The 23,262-nt window shown below is 43.5% G+C and overlaps 3 protein-coding genes and 1 long non-coding RNA gene across 15 annotated transcripts in view; 2 read left to right on the plus strand and 2 right to left on the minus strand.

Moving 5' to 3' along the window:
- dysf (dysferlin, limb girdle muscular dystrophy 2B (autosomal recessive)) overlaps nt 1-8,166 on the minus strand; it is a 38,934-nt gene extending 30,768 nt beyond the window's left edge. For 8 of the 11 annotated variants that reach the window (XM_057027048.1, XM_057027050.1, XM_057027043.1 and 5 more), the window contains exons 1-4: nt 8,025-8,166; nt 4,556-4,740; nt 436-491; nt 227-318 (exon numbers count right to left, since the gene is read on the minus strand). In XM_057027048.1, the coding sequence (XP_056883028.1) occupies nt 227-318; nt 436-491; nt 4,556-4,643 (236 nt within the window). In that variant the 5' untranslated portion in view covers nt 4,644-4,740; nt 8,025-8,166. Of the gene's footprint in view, nt 1-226; nt 319-435; nt 492-2,686; nt 3,041-4,555; nt 4,741-8,024 lie in introns of those variants that run through there. The other 3 variants (XM_057027049.1, XM_057027046.1, XM_057027042.1) reach the window with 2 other exon arrangements.
- On the plus strand, nt 6,907-20,061 carry LOC130522543 (serine/arginine repetitive matrix protein 2-like). The gene is made up of 27 exons (XM_057027038.1): nt 6,907-10,157; nt 11,041-11,102; nt 11,219-11,257; nt 11,745-11,945; nt 12,028-12,494; nt 12,662-12,816; nt 12,922-13,047; nt 13,433-13,531; nt 13,605-13,642; nt 13,730-14,499; nt 14,598-14,681; nt 14,754-14,788; nt 14,862-15,014; nt 15,104-15,235; nt 15,389-15,427; nt 15,618-15,743; nt 15,810-15,936; nt 16,025-16,195; nt 16,295-16,329; nt 16,419-16,577; nt 16,653-16,787; nt 16,881-16,919; nt 17,001-17,141; nt 17,320-17,414; nt 17,497-17,520; nt 17,596-18,094; nt 18,224-20,061. The coding sequence occupies exons 1-27, from the start codon at nt 7,914-7,916 to the stop codon at nt 18,977-18,979; spliced, it is 6,951 nt and encodes a 2,316-aa protein (XP_056883018.1). The 5' UTR covers nt 6,907-7,913; the 3' UTR covers nt 18,980-20,061.
- On the minus strand, nt 15,577-18,020 carry LOC130522553 (uncharacterized). Its single transcript, XR_008949647.1, has 3 exons — nt 17,769-18,020; nt 16,948-17,174; nt 15,577-15,893 (listed from the first exon to the last, which is right to left on the minus strand). It is a non-coding gene; the product is annotated as an uncharacterized LOC130522553 (long non-coding RNA).
- On the plus strand, nt 19,046-22,720 carry LOC130522547 (RNA-binding protein 20-like). 2 transcript variants are annotated; one of them, XM_057027053.1, is made up of 6 exons: nt 19,046-21,015; nt 21,100-21,190; nt 21,438-21,518; nt 21,605-21,841; nt 21,914-22,152; nt 22,235-22,720. In XM_057027053.1, the coding sequence occupies exons 1-6, from the start codon at nt 19,396-19,398 to the stop codon at nt 22,295-22,297; spliced, it is 2,331 nt and encodes a 776-aa protein (XP_056883033.1). In that variant the 5' UTR covers nt 19,046-19,395; the 3' UTR covers nt 22,298-22,720. The 2 variants fall into 2 exon arrangements, with proteins under 2 accessions (XP_056883033.1, XP_056883032.1); XM_057027052.1 differs by having other exon boundaries at nt 19,055-21,015; nt 21,411-21,518.
- The last annotated feature ends 542 nt before the right edge of the window (nt 22,721-23,262 follow it).

Consider the following 23,262-nt stretch of genomic DNA (forward strand, 5'->3'; position numbering starts at 1 on the left):
GAATGATTTATGAGTGTAGTGAATAGCAGGGACATATGATTGGATGGTTGTACTGAATGAAGTCACTTTGTCCAACATCACACTCACACCCACATGGTGGTGCTGAAAACACAGTGTGCTGGAAAAGGAGGACATTCTAATGAGATTATTGCGAGCAATTGCTTAGTCATTTTTAATGATACTGAAAGTGCATTTATCAGTCTCTAATTGTTGCAGGAGGAAGTACCTGTTTCTCCCCATTTTCTCATGGTCTTTGACCACACAGTGGAGTTCTGCCCCATGGTCAAGAGGAATTCCCTTCAGGTCCCATTCAAAGCCCTGAGAGGAAAAGAACAAAGAAAATGAATGAACGTAAGGATGTAGGACAATGTAAAGGTAACTGATAGTTGATGGTTAGCATCACATTTAAAACGCTGGCTTGTGTACAGGAATTACCTCATTCCAAACAGGGTTGGGATTGTTCTTGATGACCTTTGTCTTCTTCTTGGAACCTGAATGAAATAGCAAAAAGGGGCAAATCATGATCTATCTTGGATGCAAAAGTGTAAATATTGAACAACTTTGGCAGCAAGTAACACCTTAATACATCAGAGTTTGTGTGAGGCAACAGAACAACAATCATAATTTGCTTAAATTCTAATAAGTGCCGTGATACCTTGAGGCAGTAATGATTTTTGTGTGTGTGTGTGTGTGTGTGTGTGTGTGTGTGTGTGTGTGTGTGTGTGTGTGTGTGTGTGTGTGAGTGAGGGGGGGTGTCTTTTGTGACTTCCTGCAACATGGATTCTGATTTCCTGTCTGTCAGACGTTCTAACAGGAAGTTGGGCACAACATGGACCGATAAACTACCGTGTTCATCCTTAACTGCTTTAGGGAGTTCATCAGAGCAGGCACTTATTCACATCTGACGTAAATATTAACAAATGACGCAAATAAGGTTGGATATTGACATCGTTTCCATTCAATGTCAGGGGGGAAAGAAGAATAAAAGCTTTACCAGGGACTGAGATGTTCTTTCCAGATTAAAGGAAACAGGAACAATGACTATTGTCTGATTTTAGAAGCTGCTCATTAATTTCCACGGGACAGTTTGAGAGATGAACAAAGGGCACATTGGCAGCTCTGGGAGACTCAGACACATGGTGTTTTGAGCAGAGAGATCATTTACTACACTAGCACAGTTAGCTAGCTCAGGCTGTGCTCTTGTGTTGGCATCAGATTTATCATTTTAACCATTCTAACAAAGGTTTAAGTCCAAAAAAGAGATTATACCTAAATTTTACTGCTGCATTTGATCTGACCAGATGATTTTCTCTTATTCTGGTGTCAGTATAACTAGTTACTGAAACTTGTCATGGCAGGTTAGGTCTAGATTACGGTCCATGTTTAATAAACCATCAACACACACATTCTCTCTGCTTCCACACACCTAAAAAAGTGGATGAATGGTTGTTTGCTTTCCTGTTTTCCCCCTTGAGCCATCGTGCGATGTGAAAACACTTGTTTTACCTTTGCACACACACAAACAACACTGCACAAACACACACTCAAACGCTCACATCCACACAAGTGCCTGCGTAAGTGTACCTCCGCTCTTGGAAGATATCTTTAAAAACACCTCCACCCTTTCCCCCTGATGGGTCAAGAGGGCAGGAGAGGAGGGACAGGCTGGTATCAGACAGGAAGTGGTGCCGCATTAACTTCCCAGCTGGATCAGCTTAGCACAGGTTTTGTCACAAGTTAAGAATAGAACAAACACTGTCAACTACGTATGGGAAAGCTAAGTTTAGATACGCGTGTGTGCATGTGTGTGTGCCTGTGTGTGTTAGCATGATGATAAACACGTTCGATTTAATCAGATAACAAGTAATTGATGTGATGCTTCTGCTCCAGTGCTTGAGTAGCACTAACATGAGAACAATGGACAGTATTGCTGAATAATATAACATTAAAAAAGATAAAACTACACATAAAACTAAAAAAGATATTACTTTTTCTTATCAAATAAAATTAAAGACTCACTGGATTATTGAGCCAAATTTCCTACCATCTTTGCTCATTTTTGCAGAGATCTACCAGAAAATATGAAGCTCAGAATGAATGAATAGGTGAAGCATTAAATAATGTAACAATCAGCAGGATTGCAGCCTGTTGGAAAACAGCATCAACCCCAACACAATGAGCCCAGGCACCTGTGTGAAATTAAAAGGACATATTTTTCCTTTCAGAATCGCCTGTTTAACTTTCTGTTTGACATTTCACCCCTCCCCGTTGCTCCTTATGATGGCACCAGGAAACAATGTCAGGAACCGAAGCAGGAAGCTAGCAGCAAAGCTCACTTCATTAGGAAGACAGAAATTGACTCGTGGAAAGCACAAAAACAAACTGACGAATTAACAGACTGAATGGACACATGGGGGTGCGACAGCCTATCTCAGCGTTTTGTTGCAGGAGATTTAGCCTGGACGGGCCGTCAACACATCACAGGGGACAACCTGATGTGTAGGTTTGTCCTGATTGATCTCATTTTAGAAGATCAGAAAAAACCATGCAGACACATGAGATCAGGCAAATCTCCAAAGATCAAAAGGCTCCAGGCTTCTCTGTCTTTAGAATTATGATGTTGCTGTGTGGAAGCCACAGAGAGGTCCTTGCATGTTGCCACCCGAATGGGCAGAGAACCTCTTACCTCTAAAGGTGACGCTCGCCAAGGGGTCAGAGTGTCTCAGGTTGTTGGCTCGCTGCAGAAGACAACGCAACATGGCTGGAAACGCTGACGGACGCTCAAAAATGTGTTTGACAGATCAGTCCCCCAGCCGATATGGACAATCAGTTATATGAAATGGAACCATCAAAGGCGAATGGTGTCCAGACTTTCGAATGGTGTCCAGGGGGTCCTTACATCCCAAAAAGAAGCTTAAAAGCAGCTATCCAGGGAATGATTCCGGCTCTGTCTACGACTGGAGCGCTCTGATATACCTGCTTTAAGCCAAGTCACCCTGACCTGAACGCATTCGGGTGGGAGCAAAAGAACAAGTGTGCCGGGAACAGACGCACACCTCACATCCAGAGGAAATCTCCACATTTCCTGTTCTCCTTTCCTCTCCTGTCTCCTGGCTGTTTCCCCGCTCTGCCCACATCTTTGCCTCTCCGTTTGGCATTCCCTTTGTCCCGTGACCCTGGTATCTTTGCTTCATCAATGTTTGTGCATTTTTGTGGATTTAGGGAGATCAGGTGTTTTCAGTGCACCATGTAAGGTTCTTGAGCATTCCAAAACATGGGCTTACCTGGGAATATGGGTGCATGTGGGTGCTTATAAATTTGAACTACTGATAAGGTACAGCTTTTGTAAAATAATAACCAGAAGTGGCTGAAAGCAACTTTTAAAAATATCACTTTTATGACAGTATTTGGTTCCAAACAAGATTTGGATGAGAGAAACTGGGAAAAAATGAGACAATTACAAAGGGGTCACTTGTCAGCGAATGTGGTGCAGTGAGAGAGCGCCACCTGCAGGAGGCCAGACATAGAATCACCTGTTTTGGAACTTCATTTTTCTTATTCTTCTTTTTATTTCATTAAAAGAAGGCAGAAAGAATGAAAATATGTTAACAGTATTTGAGTGTTAAGTACTTCCTGTTTATGTATCATTCAACACAAATATATAAAAACAAATTAAATATATACGTTATCTGTGAATAGCCATCACAGATAATGCTATTCCTCCAGGGATCTACCCAGCCTTCGCCCGTACGTGTACCCTCCCCGTGTACCCTCCCCGTGTACCCTCCCCGTGTACCCTCCCCGTGACCCCCGAAAGGGAAAAATGGTTAAGATGAGATGAGATGAATGAATCTGGTGAATCACAGCATAGTTGTTAAATTTGCCATCAATCAAAATATATTAAGAGTTATTTTCTCCCAATATAAATTCATTAAGGCTTTTTTTTTATACACAAAATATTTCTTTGAGCTTACTGCATCATCAGTGGTCAATCATTCATAGTTGTTGGTTAGTACACTAAGGAGGAGGATGGAATGATATAAGCACATCAACTCAAAAACACTAACATTGCATCGCTCAAAAAGTCAAATTAAGGGGAAAAAATAAACGTTTTTTGGCTTATTCGTTCCAAATATAACTAAAAAGGCTTCTTCAGATGAACTGAATAATTAACTGACTTAACCGGATGTCTTAAAGACAAACAACACGCTCTAACACCCCTGGGGGGGTCAGTTCTTCAGGGAGAACGTGACGACTCTAACCACTGCCATGTTCTCCAGCCACCAACACCACCATCACACCGAGACACTGCAAGTCCTCCCTGTTTTAGCTACTGTTTCCTCCCATCATCACTTCTCTGTCAGCCCCCCCCCAACCCCACCCTAAACAGACTGGAAGCCATGAAACAAGACTGGCGGAGTCGTTCCAATAATAACCTCAGCTGTTAAAGACAGGAGGGGGTTTGACGTTTCCCTGAACATGAACTGTATCTTTCAGTCTGCTTCTTGACTTTCCTGCTCACGTACACTCGCCCTCTCAACCACACCAGTCTTACCGTCATAGGTGATGGTGCAGTACGCGTCGCTGATGTCAGCGTCCGGCGTTTGCAGGTGCTCCGCACACAGAATGCACACACGCAGCATAGTTTAGAGGATGGAGCAGCGGTCCGTCAGATTGTCCCGGCAGACGATGTTAAGTCCATGTACGGGCCTCCAGATCAATATCCTTATGAGCCGTAATCTATAAATGGAGAGAGAATCATGGGCGAGAGGCACAGAGAGTGAACAGAGACTGAAAGAGCAAGTTGTAATGCTGCAGCTCTCAGCTGTCTCACTTCCCCTGTTTCTGTCTGGCTCTCACACACGTACACACACAGCGAGCCGATTGCGGTGGCTGACTCATGCACACACACACACACACACACACACACACACACACACACACACACACACACACACACAGTCTGTCCCTTCAATCACAGTGGCTTTAAAGGGACAGAAAACCACATACATTTATGCATACCTAGCTTTATTGGAATATTGTATTCATTTTATTTAGCTAAACATGCTAACGTGCATGCCCCACAACACAAAACACTGATATGTGAACCAATGATGTGCCACTTTAGGAGCAATCTGTAGTGCCCAATTAGGGTAATCAAGGTCTGTTGCCATGATAATGTCTGATGCATAATGTCATAAAGCAAACAAACCTCATTGGAACTTGACAGCCCCCCAAACTCCCACAAACAACATTAACTTTGTGGGAAGTGACCACAATTCTGAGCACCCTAGTCCACACCACAACCATGACCCTTGACCCTACTCCAAATGAATACCTAACTCTTGATATGTCTTTACCCTGAACCCACAAAGATAAACAGACCCCAGTGTGAAAGAGGATTATCCAAGTTGGGACCCCACATATGTATGAAAACAGACGCACATCCAGACAAAGGACAAGTGTATTAGGCAAAATGTGCCTGTCAGTGCAGATTTGTGCAGTCAGAAGCAGAATACAGAAAATGAAACTGTTATTTTTGAGGGGCTGCTAAAGGGAAATGTTGAATTACTGAATGATTCACATTGACAAAACTGAATCAGCTGACAACCATAAGAAACGCCTGAGAGTTTTGTCATGCAAGATCTACTGTATATGCTGCAGTTACTACAACTATATTGTCTTCTCTAATATGAGTGTGTTAATGATTCTGATCCAAAAACAAAAGCTTGTACATGCAGCATATGCATGGGAAAGTTGTAGCATCAGAACATTTAAATGTTAATGAAATATGTGAAGATAAGAAAGAAATTCTATTGAGTCTGTGGACTGTAGAGGTATGAAACATTAGAGAACCTGGAATGGTATCATGAAATCTGAATCCTTCCTGTGACTGTGTTATGTAAAGCAAATCTCCGTCACATGAGGATTTTTTAGAGAAAAGCCATAATAGTCAGAGTCATGTGACATTTCAGGTTTGAGATCTTGTTCCACATGGATTACAGGCTCACAGTGACATGATAGAGACACATAAAAGCACAGTAACAAGAAAGAATGTGAGTTCATTACAAATGTTAGCACATGGGGGAGGTAGGGATTTCTGCTGCTTTTCTATTTATAGTCTGTATTACTGACCTCTGTCATGTCAACTACATATTTAAAGTGCACGCTTGCTAGTGTTACAATTTTCAACTATTTTAAGATTTGTTTACCTATAAAAGGGTCACTTTAACGCTATAAAAGCAATAAAAAATGAAGTGCAACTGCAGCTAAAAAGGGAAAAATTCCATCGAATTTCTTTGCTGTTTTCATTTATTTTTTGCTGCATTTATGACAACCACTATTTTCAGGCCCTATAGTGTTTTAATGGGAAAAAAATCTAATAATAAAATAATACAAAGAGTGGCTAAAAGCAAATTGTTGACATGTTTATCGGGGATAATAAAATATAACTGTGGGACAGTCCTGAAAAACCGTTTGACCGAGGATGCCGGAAGTGCTCGAAAACATGACGATTTTAAACAGCTAAAATACTCTTTCAAAATACTGGACACGTCGATAGATGTTAAACGACGCGGCAATGACCGATCGTATCGATCACTACTGAGTGAGAAACAATGTTTTGTTGAGTTTGTGACTCTCAATTAAAGAAAATTTAAAACTTTCTGGTCACCGCGAAGCATCAAAATACCTATAAACAAATAAATTGAAGCCAATATATCTTGAAGCTTTTACGCTGAATATCTGCACCGGAAAAACGGATCCTTCCTTGGAGAATTCAAAGATTTGTTTTCCTTTTCTTGCCATCAACCACAAAAGTAACTATCGGAGGAGCAGCAGCTAATTGGCGACACTGTCTTTACGAACAACAGAAGGTATGCTTTCAAAATCAGCATTTTAATACCACGAAGCGGGCTGCAGTGTTGGTAAACAGGAATTTATCTTCTGTTTGGTGTTGTAGCCTTGTGTTTAGATGCTGCCGATTCCGACAACGGCCATTTTTGGTCTCACATAGACCCCGTTTGCCGTTTTATCCAACATATACGTGTGTCTATGAGTAAAAGAGTTTGTGTTAGGCAGCAAAACTAATTTTAGGTCTTAATTTCCGTGAGGAAAGGGGCCCGGGCCTGTGTGGGCGCATCCTGGAGCTGCAAACCCAGTGGCATCTGAAATAGGAACGCACCCATCACTGTTTTTAAAGCGCAGCGACTATCAATAAAGCATAAAACACTACACGTGTGCAAACGGCTGTATGTGAAGGTTCGGGCTTTCTCTCTGCTTCTCTCGGTTGAGGTAGGCTATCGCTAACCATCTCAATGTCCGCAGAGCCCAATAGAACACGCGTCTGTGCGCAAGTTCGTTTACGGTATTTGCCTAACGTTGTGGAATGAAAAAGAACGGTCAATAAACTCTCTTGACACAATCTCCTGCCGCTGCTGGACAGGTACAGAAATATAACTATGGGTTTCCCTCTAATAGCCTGCTTTTTTTTGTATTTTTCTGTGTGCCCTATTGCGTTTGCTTTCTTTGTTCTGTTAGGAAAGACCAGAAGGTGTCAAACAGGAAGTTCTTGGCAATGCTGCATCACACATCGCCCCCGATGACGGATCTTCTCCACCCAAGAAGCCCATTGTCAATACTACATTTATAATCATTTCTTAATTTTGTTTCAGCTTTGCTTTGCTCCTCTCCTGTTAAACAAGGGCCTCCAAAAAGCCCTCCTCTCTGAGGGCTTGTGAGAGACTGACTGTGATGGTGTAGCCCCAATTCGAGCCGTTAGCACAGACATAAATCTAGCAGGTGTTGCTGTTGAACACCCATGTAACTTTGGCACGCCTGGTCTCCACGTATCTGCACATTTGTCCCCCCAAATGCTGTGATGGTCATTTTTTAACCTGAAGACTTCAACTATCATGTCTCATCACCAATACAACCACTATGCCTCTGGGAGGCCAACGTCTGCCCAGAGGCAATACGACCACTCGAGTATGCAGTCGGAGAGGGAGCACCGTTGGGGGTCTAACCTTGGACCTGGTTCCAGTTACGGTTCTTCTGGAGCATCCTCGTCGAGGGTTGAAAGATCTGATAGAGGTATTCCATCGTTGTTATCACAGACAGTAAGCTACAGGCCCGAACAGAGTCGAACTTCCATGGATGACATCGATGAGAGGGCTGTGGAAATACAAATCAGCAGAGCCAGAGAGGAGGTGAAGGGCTACGGCAAACATCAGCCCACGGACCAGGGCACTCGCTTCACCACCACACAACGAGAAGAATTCCACTCAACGGGCAGAGAAATGCACTACCCAATGTCCTCATCGTCGGCTTCAGGACAACACAGGCGCTCGGATGTTGACAGTGATGGTAGCGCCTGGACGTCAAGTTACGAAAGGCCGGCTTCTGATAACTCGGAATTTTATTCATCATCTGCTTTTAAATATGCAAGTAGTGGCGATAGTCGCCATAATACCCGCCGTGAAAGAGAAGGCGAAATGCATTCTGGGGCAGGTTCAAAGGATTATGACTATGCTGGGAGAGAAATGCCTTCAGTGTCTACCTCCGAGTCTTCAATACCCAAATATTCGCCACAGTCAGCTGCTGATATCCTGCTCTTTTTTGGACTTGAAAAGGAAGACTTGAATGAGCTCAAATCCTATCCCGAAGACCAGCTCACGCCCGCAAATCTCCCATTTATATTACGCCAAATTCGCATCAAGAAAGGAAAAACAGCAGCTGGAGGTCAGAAAAATCCCTACCCTGATCCCAGAGCCACAACGAGTGGGAGTGGATTGGAAAGCCACGGTATGAGTTCTTCGACAGCGGCGAGTCATAAAGGAATGTCTTCAAGCGGTGTTCTGCAAAGCAAAGTGATTGACTATGGACATGTGAGCAGATATACTGGAGGCATCACAGACGAAGTTGGAAGGACCGGTGACAGTGGACATGATGAAAGTGGAAGTATGCTGCTGAGGGACCCCTACAGCCATGGCCGAGACCAGCAAGAACCACTGCAAAAAAACAGAACAGAGATGAAAAGCGCTGCCTTGGGTGCTTCTCATGACCAGGAAAGTTCGGTTACCAGTCAAAGCTCCTTGTACCGGTCAGTACTGAACTCTGTCGATCCTCAAACCCGACAACTCCAGCCTTCTCAGGAGGTGTTCTCTCCTTATTCCCTGAAGAAGGACACAGGCGGTGGCATTCTGAAATCGAAAGCCTCAAAACTGGCTCCTTCGAAAGAGTTGGAGGCTGATCGGCCTCCAACAAAAACAATACAACCCGCTTTTAAACCCACAAGCAAAGGGCATGGGATGTCTCCCACTGTTACTGGTGTTGTGCTGTTTGACAGTAAAAACAGGGATGCTAAAACTCAGAATAAGAGTCAAGTTAAAGTCCCAACAGGTGCTGAGCAGTTTAAAAAGCAGCAGGCCCAGGAGCAGCCCCAGATCCAACGGCAGGTCCAGGAGCAGCCCCAGATCCACCGGCAGGTCCAGGAGCAGCCCCAGATTCACCGGCAGGTCCAGGAGCAGCCCCAGATCCACCGGCAGGTCCAGGAGCAGCCCCAGATCCACCGGCAGGTCCAGGAGCAGCCCCAGATCCAACGGCAGGTCCAGGAGCAGCCCCAGATCCACCGGCAGGTCCAGGAGCAGCCCCAGATCCACCGGCAGGTCCAGGAGCAGCCCCAGATCCACCGGCAGGTCCAGGAGCAGCCCCAGATCCACCGGCAGGCCCAGGAGCAGCCCCAGACCCAGCATCAGCCAGTGGACCAGCAATTAAAGCTGCTACAGCAGCAGCAGCCAAAGGTGCAGCAGCCCAACCAGCCAGGGTTTCAGCCGGGACAAGCGACGTGGCTTCCAGCTTTTTCTTCTTCAAGACTGGTTTCTCATAACCCTGGATTAGGTGCTTCACCAGCCATGGGTAATCCGGCCTTCATCCCCCGTGGTCCTCCTGTCGTTATTCCGCCTTCAGCTTTGCCTCAGATGATGAATTTCGGTCATCCGAACGTCAAGATGGCGACCAGCAGCGGACCGTCTGCAGAAAAGGTGGAAGCCTCCTCCTCCCAGCCCACGTTGGCCATGATGTACGATTACGCAGCGACCTCTCCGAAAAGCTTTCCCCATACCTGTTCTCTGTGTAAGACAGAATGTATCCGTATGAAGGTGAGTGCACTCTGTTGTCATGCTGCTTTTTTTTTTTACTTTCCCTACAGTCAACATTCTGTACCAATTGGTTTGTGTCGTTCCCTGAACAAGGTTTCTCTTTCTTTTAGCCATTTTTTTTATTTTCTCTTGTTTCTTTTTAAAACAAATGTAATTTTTAGGAGATGGTGTTTTCCCCCATTCCCCTCCTCCAGTTGTGACACAGCAAAGTGATGGAGCTTTAACAGAATATAGGATTATGGCTAATCAGACCATCCTGGCCAATCTCCTGGAGTTAATAAAGTATTCTTGGTGCCTTGAGACGGAGCCTTTGAAGATGAAGTTGGAAGATTACCAGATACCTGGGAAAATTGTGTAAAAGAAGACGAGATGAAGGGATTCCTGTTGCCGGGAGAAAACTACATGGACCACATTTCCTGGCATATTTCTACATTTCTTCAGTTTACTGCTCCTTCCCCCGATGTGCCATGTTACCTGTGTGTAACACCTGATCCGGACCACTGGGACCTGTTGAGATGACCCTCAAGAAACCAGAAGATCCAAGTTCTGTGTGTGTGTGTGTGTGTGTGTGTGTGTGTGTTTAAAAAGAAAAAAAAAACCTGTTTGTTTTCATTTTGTAATGGATATCTCAGCTCAAGTGAAAACTTCAAAGCTTCTTGACGGCACAATATTAAATCTCGACAACATTTGATTTCTCTAAAATGAAAAAAAACACATTCCCAATGTTCTACATATGTCCAACTTTTGTTTATCTGCCATCTTCCACAATTAAAAGTGTTTTTACTTGCTGTGAATATATCAGACTTTGGTGAACGCCTATTCCATAAACATAAAACGTGTATGGACTGAAAGTAATTTTGCTCCATTTTGTTCTACCCTTCAGGACTGGATCGCACACCAGAATACCGTTCTTCACCTTACCAACTGCAAACTCTTGCGAACTCGGTCAGTCTTATTTTGGAAATGCTGGATATTTACTGAGAGATGGGAATACTACAACATCTGTTATGGACATCGTACCGCCACTCTTTTAATGGATGTTTTTGACTTGATTTTCACAGGTATCCAAATTGGGATGGCGAGATCACGCTCGGCGAGAGGTAAATTGGGCTGTGCAATGCACGTTCATTGAACAAGTACAACACATTTACTTCAGGGGTTCGCAACTGGTCTCATTTTCCCACGGTCATTAATTCGTGACCCACGTTTGGGGGTTCTGTCCTCAATCAACAAAAATGTCCCACATCAGATGCGCATTAAATTAGCGTTACTTTTTGTGACACATCTGGAACAGATCCATGACCCAGAAGTGGGTTGCGACCCACCAGTTGAGAACCAGTGATATATTTTATGGAACAACCAGAACCGTTCAGGAACAGTCAGGACACAGTTCTGCCTGAGTCAGGCCTTGAAACCAGCATCAATTTGTCAAACCTAAAAATATCAAGGTCATCTTACAAAGAAGAGATTGTTCTTTTATTATAAGCCTACATCTTCTTGAAAGTCTAGTCATTGTCTTATGTTTAAAATAAATAACTTCTCTTAAATATGTGATGTGACTTACCATACTTTATCTTTTGCTCTCAGGGTTGCTAAGGACGACTCCAAGCCGTCAACATCCCAGGATCGTCACCAGAGAGAAAAGCATGAAAGTAGCTCACGATCCCGGTCTCGCTCTGGTTCCAGGTCTCGTTCTAATTCTTCCAGCCATCAACATCGCTACCGTGGTTATGAAAGTAGACGTAAGGGCCGGTCACGCTCACCGTATTCTTCCAGATATAGTCGCAGGTAAACACCAAGGCGGGCAAATAAAAAGGGGTAAGTGTTTTGTTAATGTCACGGTCTCACTCACCTTGGTGTGACACTAAAGGTCACAATCAAGCAGCCCGGAGAGGAGATCGCCCAGGAGAAGAGATGATCGTCATCATTTAATGAGGAGGAGACAATCATCTCCTAGGAGGAGCCATGAGTGGAGGTACTCACCGAGGAGAAGTGATGAGTCATCGCCACCGAGGAGGAGCCGTGAGCGGAGATGGTTGTCGAGAAGAAGTGAGGAGTTCTCGCCACCGAGGAGGAGCCGTGAGCGGAGATGGTTGTCGAGAAGAAGTGAGGAGTCACCACCACCGGGGAGGAGCCGCGAACGGAGGCGGTCGTCGAGAAGTGAGGAGCAGTCGCCACCCAAGAGGAGCCATGAGCGGAGGCGGTCGCCGAGGAGAAGCGAGGAGCAGTCGCCATCGAGGAGGAGACGTGACAGGCGGTCGTCTACAGAGGAGTCATCCCCACAACGGATCTCTACCACTGCAGAGAAACTGGCGAGAAAGCTGCTGGACAATTCAGGTTTATCAAGTGAAACACGCGTTATTACAAAGTGTTTTTCAAATAACAGTGTTTGTTGAAAGTGTTTGTCAAGTGGGTTCAGTTCTGGCCCCTGTCACACCCTGATTCTTGGAACTAGAAAACTTACAGCATTGCCTGATTTTTCTTTTCTGTCTCGATTCCTTCAGAGGTAAAGTCTCTGACCCAACAGTCTGACCTGGAAGCTGTGGTTAAAACGCTTGCTCCTGCCTTACTGGCTGAGCTAGTTAAGATGAAGCCGTCAACTTCCACATCAACAGCGAAGAAGGATTCAACTTCAGAGACGAGCCAACAGAAGAGCAAGGTGATTCTGCTACTACACATGTTCTTTTTTCATTAAAAAATCTTTACCTTCTGCATAGGAAGTCCAAATTGTTTCATTTATATTTCTGCCCCTTAATCCAACAAGTCTTCACCTGCAAGGACAGTAAGATTGGGAAGGATTTATTCTGTACTCTCACACTGTGATGTCAACTCGGCTCTGGAAGAATTTGGAAAAACAGAGTCTCTTATATTGCACCGGTCCACACAACAGGTATGGAAAATAACTTTTGCTGCATTTTGCTGTTTTCATAATTCATTTTATTGAAAAACGTAATTAAATATAGTATTCGATACATGCCCCCCACCCCCACCCCTGTGAACCCACTGCCGCAAAAATTGGAATACATTCAATTGGTTGTATAATTTGCAATATTGTATCAGTTGTATCAGTTTTGTAATTATTAATGACAAATTCTAATCATCCATCCACTCACTACAAAGGTTGTTTTCCTTGCATACGTGGCTACGATTGTACTCTATGTCTGTACGAGGTTCAACTAACTGCTTTTCTTCATGTTTGAGAAGTGTAAAAAACTACATATCTGACATTCTTTGCTGAGAAATACGTGCCACCAAACATGTTTGTGTATATGTAGGCAGTTGTGCTTTTCGAGAAAGAAGATGATGCCGAGAAGCTCAGGACGGTGCAGAGTTTTGAAGTGAACGGAGTTGAGGTCCATGTAATGAGAGATAGGGTATGCTTCTGTTAAGGTTAACCGTTGCCTCCTATGGACCTGTTCTCAATATATTATAAATCTCCCTTTGCAGGAGACCCAGCCAACAGATAAAAAGACCCCTGCTAAGGAGTAAGATGTTTGGATTTCAGTTGAAATAAATAATGTGATAAGTTGTATTTGTCTTGTTTATCCCATGTGCTTCTTTACCTTCAACAGAAAGCCGAGTGTTGTCGCAGCCTCTGCAAGCAAAACAGCCACAACAGGCAAAATCGCCGCTCAGGCAACTGCAGATATGGACCAAAAGTCTCAAAATACATCAAAAGCATTGATTACCAAGGCTAAAAAGATGGGTAAGGCTGTAAAATCTGGAACTCAGCTTCCCAAGGCTGCAGAGAAAGAGGCTGTAGTAAGCCAGAAAACCCCTGCAGAATCCTCAAGTCCAGATGGCAAGTCTGAGCAAACACCTGAAACCGGCAATAAAAAATCCGAGGTGGTGGGAAAAGACACAGGACTGGTCAGTCAATCAAAGGATGGCACTGCCGTCAAAGCTAAACCTGTCCTAGAAGAAAAGATCTCAAAGACACAGACACCCTCCGATCCCTCAGGCAGTTTGGATGGAACAGGATCTACAGCATCAGATGATCAACCTCAAACTGGTGACAATGAACAAAAAAGTCTGAAAATGGAGTCTGAGGTTGATAAATTGACTGAAATGGATTCAACTGGGAAGAAACCATCACCTTCGCGCAAGTTGAAAACGACTAGTGAAAAAGTCAAAGATGAGGCCTCAATGGACGCAACTGAACCAGTGCGAACCAGTAAAGATGTAAAGTCGGACGAGAGTGGAAGTGCTGCTATTAAAGAAGGAAATGTGACAACTGAAGTGGTTGCTTCAGGAAAAACAGATGACAAGCACATAGAGGGTCAACCAGCAGTCAGTACAGCAGTGACCCCTTCCACCCAAAAAGGATCAATAAATGCACAAGGTATCGATACGATTATTGTTATGGTTGAAATGTTGTTACAGTTATTACAATTTGACAGTGAACTCATTGCTCATTTATCGAAACTCCTTTCTCAACAGCAGCATCGTCCATCTACTCAACTGCAGATGCTCCTCTGACTGTAGGGGAGGTGATAGAAAAACACCTGGATATAAAACAAATAGGTAAGAAATCCAGGAGTGTTCATAATAAATGTGTGTCATTGCACCTTTTGAGAATCTTTCTATCTCTTTCAGTGTGCCTCAAATGGAAAACCTGCCAGTCTCAAAGAGTAGGTTTACTCGCATTTCAATTATTCAAACGAGTATACACCGCCACCATTAATCCTGTTTATTGTAATCCAGTTTTTTCAGCTTGGGCTGAAGCCAATGCTCATAACTGGGCTGCCGGAGTATCATGATGGCTGCTACAAGATGGAGGACGTTGTCCAACTGCTGGTTCCTTTTGGTTTCCAACATGGAGACAACAATATTTACATCGTTCCCCAGATCCGCATGGTAAAAAAAAAAAAAAAAATTAAGAACAAAAACTGGAACTTGGAAAATGCGATGGCTGCGTTACTGGGTTTGTGTGTTTTGGGTCTCAGGCTTTTGTCAAAATGCCAACAATGGAGTCTGTGCACAACCTAATTACAAAAGCCAGGGGAGAGGAAAGGATGACATTCAAAGGTGCCAAAATCTCTTTCCATGCGCTAGGCTTTGATAATCCAAGCAGCCCGGTGAGCACAGTCCTGATGTTTAACGTTGAGACAGATGTTGGCAATACTTTAAAATGAATTTAGTTAAATATGTTTCCTTGTTATTTTCTTTTTAAGAATGCCTTCATCAGATTGTTTTAAAGAAACACTGTGATTGCCGTCTTTGTCTTTCAGTATGGATTTTATACGTTGCTGATGAGGCTGATGAACTTTGTGAGTATCCATCATTTATACAAAATATTAAAAATGAACACAACCCACGAATGAATTGAATAGAAAGACTTTAAGCTGATTAAAAAATAGCTGAGTTGGTAGAGCATGAACTCTCTCTCTGGCTGAGCTGTGTTTAGAAGATGCCCAAATATGAATAAAAAAGCCAAACTCATCCCTTTATTTCTTGTAGCATGTGACTGATGATGGATCAAGCCTGGTCTACATTGACAATATCTCACTGAGTGAATCTAAGGACCTCAGGGAAACTTTGAAAAAAATCGGCTGTGTGAAGAACTTCTTGCCTCTCCTCAATAAGGTAAATAAACAATAATCGGTGTCTCTGAAACGACTCCACTTCAAAGTCTTACCCAGTTTCTTCCAGCTGTTTATAGAATTTGAGTCCGTCTACGATGCCGACCGGCTCGGAGTTTGGTACAGTCTTCTGAAAAAACCACCTGGTCACATCCTTCATAGGGAGAAAACACCGATCAGCAGTTGCACATCACCCTGTTAGTCTGAGAAGTAATAAAAGAAATTAAATGGGAACAACTTTACAGGCTTTTTCATGTTTGTTTTTTTTTGTTTTTTTTTTCATAGCACCAAAACTCCCTGAGCAGGCTTTGCCAGACAGCACAGAAGCTGTTACCTGGGCAACTGTCCCGTCCATAAAGTCTGGTATTCCGCAGGGCAGCGCTGCTCCATTTTGGATCCCACTGAAAAGCAGTCCTTATCTATTCCCTACTATCTCTCCTTGGTTCAACATCCCAGGTAGAGATATTGGAAATCACTCCAAAAAGTTACTGAAAGTTAAAAATTTGTCGTGACGTTTTCAGTCCGATTCTCAATTGTTTTTGTCATTTTCAAAAGATTACCTGACTGTGACGGGAATGGACAGCATCAAAGTACGGCAGCATTAAAGTCACCTGTTGCATTATTGATATGTACGTCTTGACCACATGACTAAATCCCTGTTACACCTTGTGCTGTGTAGGCGGCCAGAAGTCGTGGTTCCAACATTATCATGTTGACGGGATTGCAAGAATCCTTTTACACCCATCAGAATGTGGCCCAGTTAGTCTGGCAGTATTTCCCCGAGCCGGGCATCCAAACCCTGTACTACAACATTATTGTTTTACCACTTCAGAGGAGGGTAAGTGGTACAAATGAAGGAGTAAGCATCGTGATCACTATGATGGTCTTCATCTGTCTGATTCTGCCATTTTAGGCCTTTGTGTTTTTTCCTGATTGGACAGCGTGCTCTAATTTCGTCCAAGATCATGTCTCAAAACCCGTCTCTCTCAATGGCAACGCACTCAGTGTCCACTTTGTCACGGAACCCATGAGTTTAGAATTTAGTGAGGTGAGAACGCATCTGTTTTGATGAAACCTAGGACGAGTTTGCGATTAACAGGATTTTGATTAACAGGGTTTGTGTTTATTCATGATTTTGCAGGAGATGTTGTACAAAACTGCAATGAAGTTGTGTAATGCTGTAAGTTCTAAATTGTTGAACCAATTACCATTATGCTGGTGTCTTTGCACTGTGCCACTTGACAATTTTGTTGTTGTTTAGAGAGTGTCAGAGATGGAGGCTTTGGAGGAACGGTTGCTTTGTGTGGAGATTAATGAAGCAGCCGTGCACGTCACCCAGATCGTCCTGGACGTGGTGGCATCCATTGCACCTTTCGTCTCCTTCCTGATGCTCGGCAACAGGGTACATGCACACAGGGCACAGATTGTTTAACATCTGTTTGGAAAAATATAATTTTTTTTTGCATCGGTGATAAAGATCCTGTTGTGGGGACTTTTTACATATTCACCCATTGCAAGTTCAAACGATTTTAGGTGATGCTCAAGGTTTATTTAAAAAAGGCTTTAATCAATCCCAACAGATCTGCATTGAAATGGCCCAACCCAGCGGTGTAACACAGGTGCTGGAAGTGTACAAATCTAAAACTGAACTCTTGAATCAAAAGCAAATGTTTAGGTATGTGGTATCATTTTAAAAGTTTAATCTTTCTGAATATAGGTTGAATTGTGCACTAACTCCATCTGTTTTTGCTCTACAGTGATACAGTTCAGCGTGTTGAAAAGTGAGTACATGACCTTGCAATTGATTGATTGATTGATTGAAACCAAATCTGACTCTCCCTTTTCTGCACTTTTAGTTTGAAGAGCTTTAAACAGCGTCTTCAGGATCATGGTAAACTCAGAATCACCTTTGAATGTGATTTATTGAGCTTTGATTTCCCTTCACCTAAGAATCCTAAAACTGAGCCACCTACTTGTGAGATGGCAGAAAATGATTCAAAGCTAGTCCTTCACAGCTCAAGTGACTTACCCGATGTAGCCATGAACGAGGAGGGAGAAAAACCAGGAGTTGAGATGGGCACGGACTGGGGCTCTGCTCCTGAAACAAAGGATGAAATAAAAGAAAGGATATCAGCAGCAACGTTACACTCGACTGCTGATGAGACCTCTGACATTAGCATTGAAAAAAGATGCAATGCTCCCAGTTCTCCTTCCGAAGAGGCTGCAGCCACACATGGAAGAATGGCTGAAGAACCTCAGTGTGGGGAGATGAATCGGGACATTCTGAAGGTCATTACAGAGACAGTTTGTCAGCCCAAGCTCGAGAAAGAGATGACGATGGAGGAAGAGAATACAGTAAGATTTGGTTATTACAGCATGAACATACACATAAAAACAGTTGTTTTGACAGCTTTACTAAGAAAAGAAGGTATATGGTTTATTACATTAATAATACAATATTTCAATCTTTGTCTGTATATCCAGACCCAGGAGGAGATCACAGATGACATGGATCAGGAAGATTTCAACATGGATGATTTTGTCACTGTTGATGAAGTTGGTGCAGACGTGGAAGATATACCTGCTCATAGCTCCTCCTCAACATCTTCCACAAAAAGAAGAAAGAGGACTTGTTCACGTGCGTCATCAAGCGGAAAACAAAAGCCCACAAGGTCTTCTAATGATTCAAAAGGCTCATCATCTTCATTATCTTTGTCATCCTCGGCACCAAAACTGAATGAAGAATCGTGTCACTCACCAAAAAAACCAGCAGACTCTCCCGAACCAAACAAATCTCTGGATAACCCATCAGTCTCTGACTGCAGAAGTAAAACCTCAAGAGAAACATTTCCCTCCTCTGCAAAAGAAACAGGTACTGGATCAGATGATTCTAGTGTGAAGGTCTTCATAGAGACTCAACCAGAACAGCATCAAGAAAAACTTGTTGACTGTGCAGTTGTAACATCTGACCACAAAGAGGCAGCAGAGAGCTCAGAGGCTGAAAAACTGCCTATTCACAAGCAAGAGGAGGAGCAGGAAGACGGTGAAAACTACCAAATCCTTGATTCATTCGAAGAACAAACAGATGGAACTTTGGATGATGAGGACGAACATGGCAGCTCATTAACACAGCCGATTGAGCCTGGGGTCAGTGTGGATGAAGGGAAAACCCCCCGGGAGGGAATGTTGACATGTCAGTGGATGTGTCTGTCCCAGAAGATCCAGCAGCTTCAGCTCTAGAGGATATACAGGTACAACATGGGTCTTTATCAGTAAAGCAGCTGTCTGAGGGTGAAAAAAATCTTGTTGTGGAAAAATCTAATGAATCTGCAGTCGGAGATGAAGCAATTAAAGATGGTGAGAGTAATAAACAAAATGAGCTGGAAGGCTCAGGGAAAGATCAGCTTCCCCAAGATCCAAAGAGCCCTGAAAAGGATGAATTTGAACAAGAAATCTTTGAAATATTGGATACAATAGATGAGGCGACTGCACCACAAGATGACAACCAAACTCCCAATGACCAGTTAGAAAAACACATCGGCCGCCAAAAAGAAGGTCCAACGGTGAGTTCACAGACCGAGTCAGAGAGTGACAAGGACATAAGAACCAGGAAACGGAGGACAACTTCAAGAAAACATGATGGAAATTCAAAAAAGATGGGCCTGACCTCAACATCTGAAGGTGAGTCTCCTCTCAAGCAAAGGATGGCTAAAAAGTACGACACTCGGGGGAAGGTGGACACCTCTGCACAAAGGTTTAAGAAAGACAAAGAGGTGACTAAAGAGATGGAGCTGGAAGAAGACGCTCAGAATGCTACCACTTCAGGAAGACCTGGCAGGAGGAGGAGCGCACGAGGAAAGAAAGATGACAAACTCACCCCGACTCCCACTGAAACATCAGAAACTCCCATCACAGACGAAGAAACACCTTACAAAATCTTAGACTCTGTGGATGAAGAGACCCCTGACGATGAAGCTAAAGTCACAAGATCGACAAGAGGAAAGAGAGAGAGAGCCAACAAAAACGATGCTTTGAGGACACCAGCGAGAAGGCGGCACACTGCAGCCAGAGAAGCACGGGAAGGAAGTGAGAAGAAACTACCAGAAGACCAGGAAACACCATCGACTGGAGGTGACGTGACTGGAGAGGTGTGTCACGAAGATGCCACTTACAAAATACTAGATTCTGTGGAAGATGAGGTCGTTGAGGAGAGTCCAGCTCCAACACAGCCAAGAAAACGAGGAAGACCAAAGAAAATAGTCAAAACTAAAAAAGAGAAACAGCCATTAAAAGATGATGCATCTGAAAAACTAATGAAGGAGGAGGAGGAGCTATATCAGGTGATTGACTCAGTTGAGGACGAGACAGCCGACGATCAACTCGTCCCAGGACGGCCTGAGAGTTCTGGGACAGAAGAGGCACCCAAAATTGGGGATGAGCAGACTGGAGATGGCACTTCTGTTACAGGGTCGACCAAAAACCAGGAGGAAGAGCAGCAAGAGCCTCCGTATCAGCTCGTAGATTCTGTGATTACTGAAGCGGTTTCAGCTGAAACAGAAGACACTTCGACGTGTCCTACAGCTGCAGAAGCCTCCCACAGTATCGCTGTCACAAGAGTTAATGAGACGGTTTCTAATTTGGGGGTTCGTGGGGTTTCAGCTGCTGGAGAAGGTTCTGGTACGAGCAATAATTCATCCAGGACAGAGAGGGATCAAGAAGACAAACCAGGAACCAAGTCCAAAACCGACCCTCTAAAACCAGAAGAGGAGAGCCAACTGGAAACACCTGAGAGAAACACTCTGGACACAATGGTGAACCTGGATGAAGTGAGTGAGGAGGAGGAGAACTACCCTGATGACACAGCTGAGGAGGAAGAACGGAGGAAGAGACCAGCTGACTCAAAAGAGAAGCACGAGCGAAAACTGAGGGAGAGGCCCAGGACCAGCACCAGGGCGCAGAGAAGCCGGAGCCAAGAGGACAAAGGGGGAGACGGGAGCAGCAGATCTATGGATGAGGAGAGAGAGGAGCAAGATGAGGACTCTGTGGAGGAGGACACCAAGGAGCTGTTGACTCTGGACGAGGTGGGAGCAGACGAGCCTGAAGAAGAGAGAGCAACAGAGAGCCGAGACAAAGATGACATCACAGAGACAGAACTGCAGTCGCTCGTCACTCTGGACGAGGTCGTAGAAGAAGACGACAAAATGGTCGAGCAAAACAGTGCAGAGACCCACCCGCTCAGAGAGGAGGACCAATCGGTGGACTTCTTAAATCCAGAAGTAAACATTTACAAAAGTTCTTCTTTCATCCATCCGGAATAAAAGACAAACATTTGTGTTGAAACATCGGCTGTCTGTTTTTAGACTTTAGTAACCATAGATGAAGCTGGTGGTGAAGATAAAGAAGAGCAGGAGCAGAAGCACTCTGGTAAACGCAAACTTGACACCGAGACAGGTTTGTGTTTATCCACCGTGAAATATACATGCACACTTAACTGCACATATATTTGATCGGTTATTGTTGCGGCTGCACTAATGTCGTCTCAAGATGTCATATTTGTTATTGCATTGTTGTCACGCAGTAAATTACTGTCGTAAATCATCAGGTATCCATCAGACTTGTACACTATCTTCATATTTACAGGATATTCTATGATTCTTTTGTGTGGTTTTAGAGGAAAATCCAAACTTTGTGACCCTAGATGAGGTTGGGGAGGAGGAAGAGGAGAAAATATCCCCTAGGGCCAGAGGTCGACCTAGAAAGAGAACCAGACAGACGCCAGGTAACCCTCCCTGTCCCAACAGTCCACCACACATTTGCTCATCAAACGTCGTTCTTTGTTTCATACTAAACTTCCTTTTCATGCAGTGAAAGTGAGAAGATCTGTCAGAGGTAAGAACGTGACTTCAAAAGATGAAGAAGAAAAGGAAGCAGCCTCCGTTCAACCTGCCACTTCTCCGGAGAAAGACGAGTCTTCGTTGTCAACTGGAAGCCGGCGGGAGCCTCAGAAGACGGAGGTGAAAGCTGCCTCGGCCGAGCCGCAGCCTGGGAACCAGAAACTGGAGGGATGTTTGGAGGGAGACAGGAGCAGGACGGACATTAAAGGTATGAAGAACAAACCTTCGATGCTGGGTTGAGTCTCTTTCATATAAATGTGGGATATTTACTCTGTTGCAGCTGCGAACAAACAGAGGAGGAAGCTGACTGGACCAGAAGCAAAGCGAGCATGCTCCCAGTCTCCTGGTGTCCGTTCTAGCTTCAGACTTCCAGAATTCAAACCCAACAACCCTCTGGGTCAGGAGTTTGTTGTCCCCACATCTGGATTTTTCTGTAATCTCTGCCTTGTGTTTTATCGCAACAAGAAGACGGCCAGGGAAGTCCACTGCAGCAGCCGGAGACACTACGACAACCTGCAGGTACAAACAAACACAGGGCTGAGTGAAATTCCAAAAACAATGCTTTTTTTTTAATCTTTATGTGCTCGTGCTTGTTTTTCAGAAATATTATCGGGAGATTGAACAGAATTCAAGACAGTCATCGCAGAGCTCCATTTCTGAGTGATGAAGATGCCACTGACTATTTTACTGCGTAAAAATGTCCAAAGATTTGAGTTTTCATAGCATAGTTTTCAAGATATCAATTATCTAATGAGTCATTGTAATGCTTAGAAAATAACTTGATTTTTTTGTAGATTGAGATAAAGTCAGGCTCCAGATCCCATAAGATTTCATTTTTAACTGTTTAGAAATGGCGACAGTAATTTTGTTTACCTGTAAAGTACTGAGAAGTAGAACATTTACTGTTTTAATTTGAGTAGGAATTTGGGTATTTTGGGGTCCTGATCTTTAGGAAGCATCATGTATAATAATATTTTGGAAACAAAATCATGACCATTCAGCTGTACAAAACAATATTGTCAAAAAAAAACCTCGATATCCTGTCATGTTTCTCGATCGCCCATATTCTACAATAAATACATTTATTTGTATCTAAGCAACCAATTCAAATTGCACTGTTTCCACACTTTCCGAGATTATCCGGTAGAACCTATATTCGTTACCAAATGAAGCAACCAATATTTCATGAATGAAAAAGCTTATTTAATTAGTCCTCCACACAGAATTCATTCTGCCACTATTGTAAACACAGATAAAATGATGGCACTTGCTAACGGGAAGGCTCATTTTTAGCTGCGTCACTAGTTACGACGCCAGAATTCGGTTTTATCTGATAGAGTACTTTGTTGTAATTATCGCAAACGTTAAAAGGCTTGTTATTTGAGAAATGAAGCCAGTAATTTTTTTTAAATGTTATATAATTTCGGGAACTTTGTTTTCCTAATACCAAAGCTAAACATTTCCTATTTTAAACATACAGCTTGGGAATTAATTATTAAAGTAATTATTTTCAAAATGAATAAGATGAATTGAATTAATGAGACAATATAGTTAGTTATGTTGTACTTTATAACATACCTGATATGTGAAAGTACGGGGATAGAAACAATGTTCAAGTGTTTTGAGTGC

Source organism: Takifugu flavidus, chromosome 3 (genome assembly GCF_003711565.1).
Source record: "Takifugu flavidus isolate HTHZ2018 chromosome 3, ASM371156v2, whole genome shotgun sequence".
NCBI lineage: Eukaryota > Metazoa > Chordata > Actinopteri > Tetraodontiformes > Tetraodontidae > Takifugu > Takifugu flavidus.